Here is an 8,999-nt window from a genome sequence, read left to right as displayed (position 1 = left end):
TAGGGGTATTTTGGTAATTTGGTAATTTTTTAGTGATTTTTATCGTAAAGCTTCTTTTTGTCTGAAAGATGATGATTTCTATGTTTCTGGGGTCGTATTTTCCTAGCGTAGCATGATTTCTAAGGTTTTGTCAGTTCGAGATACCTCATCCGGATTTCTGAAACACATCTGGTAACAAAATAAAGCAATGGAATACACATCCATCATTGGGAATCATTGCGATCGGATTGACGAGTTGATTAATCAGGCGGATGCAAAAATGGGGTGTCTCCAATAACATAGGATTTTAGATGGGTTCTATGAGTAGAATATGGATAAAGGTGTTTTGAGATGGAATTGTTGATGTTGTATATTGAAAATCTTCATATTTCTAGCATTTCTGAATTTGAAAATACAAGTCTTCGTCTCTTAGCAGTTGTAGAAATCCATCATGGATGCTATCGGTGTTGAAAATTTGGGTGACGTGCCTATTGATGATATTGTGGGATCTTCAACAATGGAAGTAGATGGGGATAAGGATATTGAATGTCAGAGCCCAAACAAAGACATTGAAATTTTAGCACCGTATGTAGGGATGATTTTTTATTTTAATTTGGAAGCTCAAAAATATTATGAAGATTACAGACGTCGAAATGGATTTTGGATTCGTATTCGAGATACTTCGAAGTCACGAAGGGGTTCAAATGAGGTGACCGGGATGACATTTGTTTGTTCTCATCAAGGTAAATACACATCAAAGATGGAAAAAACTAAGACAACAATCGAAAACGAAATTGTGAAAAAGATAAGTAGAAGTACTTCAACTATTAAATGTGGATGTCAGGCGGCAATGCGAATTATACATGATGTATATACTACCCGATGGAAAGTGACGGTTTTCAAAGACAACCATAATCACAAGGTAGTTACACCAGGGAGGAGAATGAGTATGAGGTCAAATAGAAACATGCCAAAAGCAGCTAAAAATTTAGTTGAAGCATTTCAAAGAGAAAATCTATCAGTTGGTAAAGTTTCAGCAATCCTTGGTGGTGATACGATTGGTTTCGATAATAGAGATTGTTACAATCATTTGAGAAATGTTAGACACAAGCAGTTAGAAGGGGGAGATGCACAGTCAGTGCTCATGTACTTCAAACGGAAACAACTTGAAAACCCACAATTTTTTTATGCAATACAGTGTGATGACGATGGGAGGGCAACTAATTTTTTTTGGGTTGATGCTAGGTCACGAATGGCATATCAATCTTTTGGGGATGTGGTGACATTCGATACAACTTATCGTACAAACAAGTATGATATGCCATTCGCCCCTTTTACTGGAGTGAACCACCACTGGCAGTCTATACAATTTGGGGGTGCACTTCTACAAGATGAAACTGAGGTGACCTTCATATGGTTGTTTGAGACCTGGCTAGAAGCAATGGGAGGACGACATCCAAAATCAATAATCACCGATCAAGATTTGGCAATGAGGAATGCGATTGCCAAAAATTTTCCAAACACACGTCATCGTCTTTGTATATGGCACATTGAGAAGAAGTTCGCCGAGAAGTTACCACATGTATATTTTAAGAATTTTGAATTCAAGAATAAAATACAAAAGTGTATTTGGTCGACATACACTGAGGAGGATTTTGAGAAGGGGTGGAAGATTGTGATAGAGGAAAATGGTTTGGAACAGAATGAATAGCTACAACAGTTGTTTCAAATACGGGAGTCGTGGGTACCTGTTTATAATCGAAATATTTTTTTTGCTGGTATGAATACTACGGGTCGTAGTGAAAGTACTAATTATTTTTTTGACGGATTTGTTACTTCAAGATCAAATCTCAAAGAATTTGTTATTAAGCATGACCAAGCTTTGAAGAAGAATATAAATGATGAAAGGAAAGAAGATTTTCATTCAGAACACAGATTTCGATGTGTCAAAGATAATGAATTACTTATGAAGAATGCGGCAAATGTGTACACTAGGAATTTGTTTGAAAAATTTAGTAATGAATGGGTGAATGTGATAAATTATAAAATTGAAGAAGAACGAGTAATGGATAATGGATATCGATTGCATATTGTGAAAACTAAGTTCGGTGTGCCCGAGAAGTTTGTGGTTGAGTTTAATTTGGAAACATACAAGGGTACATGCCAATGCAAGAAATTTGAATTTATGGGAATACTTTGTCGACATTTTCTAAAAGTTTTTCTTCGTTATGACATTGATTTTATACCATCTCATTTTATTTTGGAAAGATGGACGAAAGAAGCTAATCGCACTTTCAGAGTGAAGGATTCACTTACAATGGGTGATGAGAAAGAACAGTCTGAACCAATGAGACTGGAATATCTGTGTCAATACGGTACTAAATTAGCATGTATGGCCGCATCTTCAATCGAAGGATTCAAATTATTACGGGATAATTACGATGAAATGTATAAAAAACTTAGTGAACTTGCACCTCATGTAATGTCAAATCCTACAATTGATTCAGGTGGAAAGTCTACGAATAATGAAGCTCAATTGTCCCAAGTGTTACTTTTGGATCCCAATATCTCTCAAACGAAGGGTAGGAAGAAAGATGAAAAGGGAAAAGAAAAGATTCTCAATCCTGGTAGATTGAAGAGCAGTATTGAATTGGCCCAACAAAAGAAAAAAAGGAAATGTGCATTATGTCTAAAGTTCGGCCATGACAAACGAATTTGTCCTGAAAATCCTAATAAAAAGAAGATTGGATCTACCTAAGGTAAGTAATTTCATGTTTATCGTATGAATTATAAATTTAGTGGGATGTTAATTATAATTTGAGTTGAACATCACATGCTTGTTTTTTTTCTTTTTTCAGGTGATGTAGGGGAACATCATGCATGGACGGATGAATTACAACAACCAACTGAATAAGAAGGTTCTATTAAAGTGTTGAGCATGGATCAAGATTTTTTTGTTTAAGGTGCTTCCTTAATACATAAATCCTTCATTATACTCCGATGAGAAAGATTTAGAAGTAGAGGAATTTCTTTTATACATAAACCACTGTCAGATTTTTTTTACATTGCTGTTTAACTTTAAAATCAAGCAAAATTCTTTTTTTTCTTGGTAAGAGCTAAATCTTCAAATTTTGAGTCTCAAATAAGGCAACTTGGGTACTTCTCTAGACCCATCTTCTGAAGTTAACTTTTATGGCTATTAAACTAACTAATGCAAGGGTTTTTTTTTGCAAGATACAGAAAGTTAATGATGCTGAGAACATAACTGCAACTGCTAATAAGTCTGGAGGAAGAAATATAGCAGAAATTTTGTTGGATACAGAGATGGGCACTAAAAGCTTATTTGTCTGGTTCAAATGGCACTACAGAAGCAATCAAAAGGTATAAGTTGGTTAATTACATGTTCATTTTTCTGATTTCAAGTTTTTTTTTTCCTTCTATTTTGCATTTAAACACTTATTTTGCATTTAAACCTTCTAAAGCTGTTTGAAAACTTGAGACAATAGTTTTATACAAATTGGAACAACTATTGAGACACATACATTGGGATCACTAGTCTTAGATGTGTAATTCGGTACGGGTATAAGGATGCAAGGAGAGACATCTATGAATTTGAGAACCAATTGATTGCAAAGGTGGAAGAATTCTTGCAGCATCAATTTGATGAGGGTAGTGGATGTGGGGTCAAAGGAGGAGAGATGGCCGTGGTTGGAACTCCATTGGGTCAGATGGTTGATGGGGTATTGGCTGTGAATCAGCATAAGTATGTTGGATTCCATGGTGTGGGAGTGTGTGAGGAGGTGAATGAACTAGTTGAGTCGAGGGAAGTTGGAGTGGCTTACATGATGGGCCATACTTGTGTAGTTGCGAAAGATACATCATCATTGGTCAAGAAGTTTGCAATTGACATTGTGTATGGGTTCTTGGCAGAATAGCCAGCATCCAGCAGTAGCTCTTGGGGTTCCACACACCTCGCTCATTGAAGTGGGTATGGTTTTCCATGTTTGATTACATGCTGAGAGGAGACGTGGGTTAGGAATGAACTGACTGAAATAAGTTAAGGGGATCATAATAGACAGAAAGAAGACATTATTTGGAATATTTGGGAAACATTCTGACATTGCATTTAAACACTTATTTTGCATTTAAACCTTCTAAAGCTGTTTGAAAACTTGAGACTATAGTTTATACAAATTGGAACAACTATTGAGACCCATATATTGGGATCACTAGTCTTACATGTGTAATTCGGTACGGGTATAAGGATGCAAGGAGAAACATCTATGAATTTGAGAACCAATTGATTGCAAAGGTGGAAGAATTCTTGCAGCATCAATTTGATGAGGGTAGTGGATGTGGGGTCAAAGGAGGAGAGATGGCCGTGGTTGGAACTCCATTGGGTCAAATGGTTGATGGGGTATTGGCTGTGAATCAGCATAAGAATGTTGGATTCCATGGTGTGGGAGTGTGTGAGGAGGTGAATGAACTAGTTGAGTCGAGGGAAGTTGGAGTGGCTTACATGATGGGCCATACTTGTGTAGTTGCGAAAGATACATCATCATTGGTCAAGAAGTTTGCAATTGACATTGTGTATGGGTTCTTGAGGCAGAATAGCCAGCATCCAGCAGTAGCTCTTGGGGTTCCACACACCTCGCTCATTGAAGTGGGTATGGTTTACCATGTTTGATTACATGCTGAGAGGAGACGTGGGTTAGGAATGAATTGACTGAAATAAGTTAAGGGGATCATAATAGACAGAAAGAAGACTTTATTTGGAATATTTGGGAAACATTCCGTCGAACCCCTCCCATATTTATATACCTTTTTTCATATCTTTTGTGATTGTGAGAATATTTAATATGTATTTTAGGAGATTCTCTATAAACCAAGCGTGAGATCCACCATTAATTATTTGATCTTGCTCATGTTTGTGTAGATATAGTACGTCAGATAATTTATTACAGAAGTTATATTGCCAATTACTTATGAATTCTTGTATTTTACATGGGTTGTATTGTATTATTGTAGAAAGTCTCTGAAGCAGTTTGGAATGCTGATCATAAGTAGTTCACGTGAGTCAGATTATAACAACTCCACTGAACAAATATTATTAAGGAACTACTTGGTGATGGTGCTGATGCTGATGCTGATGCACAAGGGTGCTGTTGTTCTGTTCAGTGAGTGTTGTTTTGCTGTTCTGTTGGGTGTTGGCGATGCTCTGGCAAAAGGATTGGGTGTTGGTGGTGCTGTGGCAAGAGTAGATGATGACTCAAAGATGCTACAAGCACAAGAAAATTCTAAAATATGTTAATTTAGCAAGATAACTCAGAGTGATACTTTATGTAAATTTTGAAATCTGGCATTTGGAGTGTGCGTGTTTGAGCATTTTGTTTGTAACTGTAGCTTCAATGGATTTTCTTAGTTGATGATGGGTTTGTTTACAATTTTAGTGTCCATGGTGGTAATGCCTATATTATGAGCTTAAATGAAGAAATTGGTTTGTGATTGTTGTTGGGTTTATTTAGGATTTGAAGTTCTTACTTGATATCAATATCAATCTAATATGTTGTTCCCTGTACCAAATACAGTGTTACCACCTTATACAACTCCTACAAGATTCAAATTAAACAATGAATATCAGCACCTCAACAGATTATATTCTAGACTCGAAAATAATAGACAATTAATGAATTGAAGGCTAAGAACTCTACGCTGGCCAACATATAGCAGGTGGCCATCCAAGCTAGTATACCTCCTATTACACACCCTTCTTTATTTGTAATAATAAAAGTTCTACAGATAGATTTTAATCCATCGTTCCAACATGCAAAAGCTAGTTTTTATTTTATGTTAATCGTGTCACTTAAGTTAAGAGAAACCCTTTGCATTCTAATGGAATACATTATGATGAGAAATAAACATTTACAACAGTTGGACACACAAGCACAACTGTTCAATTTTAGTTTTAAAATCTCAGGGATACATTCTAACAAATGGGTACATTAAAAAGAACTAATGAAGCACTCAATGCAATTGTAAGAACAAACTAATGAATGACAATACAGACCAATGAACTGATTTGTATAAAAATTTTGGACAAAAAGGAGAGGAAGAAAAGTTACAAATTTGAACTTGGATTGATAGACAGGTAGCACCAATTTCTTCGCCCCTCCCCCATTGAATGAGCATATAGACTCCCTAATAGTTTTGATTAAGAATTTTTTTTAGTCACTAATGAAAATTTTAGCGAAACTCTAGACAAGTCTAGCCTTTTTCACTTTAAGAAGAGCTGGAGTAGCAGCTGCCACAAATGGAGTTCACTTTGATGCCCCATCTAAGTTTTCCAAAAGCTTTATGTATGACCATATAAGTGCTACACTCACACTGACTAATAGAGGAGGAAACAAGTACCTGAGGTTATCAGTGAACGGTCAACGGTGGAGAATTATTGCACTTCTTTCAGCACTTTACTAATCATGGAAGAATTACATTTGGAGGTAATTCTTAGTATATATTAAATCAAGGTAACATCAAATCCCAACTTGGAGAGTAAGTAATTACACTTAGAGGTAATTCTTACCAAGATCAAGTCCAACTTAAATAAAATAGACTAAAGACAATAAATAATTAAAGCAAATATAAAATATACATTCACTCATCAAGATCCAAAATCAATTATTCCCTTAAAAACCTACAAAGTTCAAAGAAAATACATGCCCATAAACAAAGACAATATGAAAATAACTATACAAATTACATGCAATCTCTTAAATACATTGGATTTTTTTTTTTAACTCCACATGCTCCACGTGTTCCACTTCATCGAATTCTTGCTTCAAATCATGGAATTGATCCTCTACTTCATGGAATTTTTCTTCAACTATGTCACGATTACGCTTATCTTTAATAAAGTGCCTTGTGGCTTCTTCGTATGATGAAAACGATTTGTAACAAGCTGACGGATATCTATCCACGTACTGGTGACATTCTTCCCAGGTGAAAAATATACCGGTCTTTCTCCCTACAAAGACAACACAAAACTTGCCCATTTTGATAGCAAGCCTAACAAAACCAATTGTGAGTGATTTCACAAAATTTTAGGAGTTCTTATATAAAAGAATGATAAAAAAAGATTCATCAATGGAAGATTAACCATTATACAACTACCTCTAATTTGTTAGACACACACCATGTGCATCAGAGATATACATCCATGTGAGAAATGTAATTCTTTGTGAAGTAATAATAAATTCAGATCAGTTAAACCAATAACAAGAAAATTATCAAAATCACAAGTATATTCGTGCACATAGCCGAAGAGGATCGGAACTCAAACCTTACTAGTGTGACTTTAGAAGCTTTATTAATTCAAAGATTTTCCAACAGGCACAAGAAGTAAACCTAAGAGTGTTTCTCATTCAAGCAGCTAAGGAGAAAGTTGTTGCTAGGTAACACAAACATCTATAGCCAACGTGCTATATATGTTCTAGGGATTAAGGCTCCTTTTTTCTATATATCTAACATATACAGATTGTTGTTGTAGTCATTGAACTGATTGTATAATACACTCAATTATACAAATATATGTATATTATAGTTCTTAATGAAGGAGACAAATACATGTATATTATGCTTCCTAATCATGGAGATGTGAAGAAATGAGATCAAATTTGCTTCCTTTGAGTGTGTATTTGCTTCCCAATAATTCAATTAAATCCAACAACAAAAAACCTTCATGTTTTCATGCCTATTTGATTTCACCGTATACGGGTTAAAATTACTTATACTAATATCCCAAAATTGCAGAAGTCCCATTGATTTCGACTTGAATCACAGAGCTAGGAAGAGAGACTCCACCCAATTTGTGTATTTATAAGTGTGTGATACTTTCTAGGTGTACAATACATTCTTGGTGATCACATACACTATAATAATGCAATTAAACAACAAATACCATCATGTTTTTGAGTACAAATAAAATAACAATAGAATCCAAGGAAGCCCACATCTCATACTTTGTTCAAAGAAAATAAGTTCCAATGACCCATCTCATGTATCATTCTTTTGGGTCCAATGACCACATCGTCGGATTACTTTCTAATGTTTTGCATACAAAAAATCAGTTTCATTTTTAGTTTCTCATTGGATTCAGTCCATTTTCATATGTAATTTCTCTCCATTTTCAGAGAGAGAGAGAGAGAGAGACCTGTATTTTTGGGGATAGAGAGATTGGCCAAAGCTTCAGCGAGGATTTGAAGCAGTCGACTGAACGAGAGAGAGATTGAGGTCGATCGATCGAGAGAGTTCAAGTTCTTTGAAGCCGTCAATCGAGAGAGAGAGAGAGAGAGTGTGTGTGTGTGTGTGTGATACTTCTTCTCTTAGGTTTCCAATCGACGAAGGGTTCAAAGGAAAACGTGCAGATTTGGGTTTTTCAGTTGTTCTGTCGAGACGAAGATGAATAGAGAAGAGAGATGGATTACAATGTGGACTTATACTCTATAGCAGAAAAGAGGAGGGAGTTTTTTGTAAATAAAAGAAACAAAGTTTCTTTAGTTGGATTGGACGTGTTGCACAATCTGCACCGTCCGTTTTCGTAGATCCAACGTCCCTCAAGCGTCTGTTTTTCAGCTGGTTTTAAGCACGTCCCTCGAACCGTCCCCATATATATATATATATATAGGATAGCATTCAATGGCTAACTTTTTGGCAAAATATTTTTCAAAACATGAGTTAGAAGTTTTGGAATGGGCTGATTTTTTGTGAGGATGATCTCTACGATGAGGAGATCATCCTCACCAAAAATAAGCCCATTCCAAAACTTCTAAGCCATGTTTACAAGTTGAAAAATCTTGGACCGTCCATTTTTTGTAAATGGTTTTTGATGGGGTTAGAAGTTTTAGAATGGGCTGATTTTTGGTGATGATGATCTCCTCACCGTAGAGATCATCCTCACAAAAAATCAGCCCATTCTAAAACTTCTAACTCATGTTTTGAAAAATATTTTGCCAAAAAGTTAGCCA

At 35.6% G+C, this 8,999-nt stretch overlaps 1 protein-coding gene across 2 annotated transcripts; it reads left to right on the top strand.

The window, feature by feature from the left end:
• Positions 1–279: 279 nt before the first annotated feature.
• Positions 280–5,406, top strand: LOC147386441 (protein FAR1-RELATED SEQUENCE 5-like). 2 transcript variants are annotated; one of them, XM_086424468.1, is made up of 4 exons: positions 280–2,738; positions 2,838–2,942; positions 3,220–3,360; positions 5,008–5,406. In XM_086424468.1, exon 1 carries the CDS (start codon positions 431–433, stop codon positions 1,688–1,690), a length of 1,260 nt encoding a protein of 419 aa, XP_086280594.1. In that variant the 5' UTR covers positions 280–430; the 3' UTR covers positions 1,691–2,738; positions 2,838–2,942; positions 3,220–3,360; positions 5,008–5,406. The 2 variants fall into 2 exon arrangements, with proteins under 2 accessions (XP_086280594.1, XP_086280595.1); XM_086424469.1 differs by having other exon boundaries at positions 3,214–3,360.
• Positions 5,407–8,999: the final 3,593 nt, after the last annotated feature.

Source organism: Akebia trifoliata, chromosome 14 (assembly GCF_017979445.1).
Source record: "Akebia trifoliata isolate Shusen 1 chromosome 14, ASM1797944v1, whole genome shotgun sequence".
Lineage (NCBI taxonomy): Eukaryota > Viridiplantae > Streptophyta > Magnoliopsida > Ranunculales > Lardizabalaceae > Akebia > Akebia trifoliata.
This window is presented reverse-complemented; position numbering and strand designations above follow the sequence as displayed.

Coding starts and splice junctions, on each gene's coding strand:
- LOC147386441 (XM_086424468.1), top strand. CDS start 431: ATGGATGCTATCGGTGTTGAAAATTTGGGTGACGTGCCTATTGATGAT.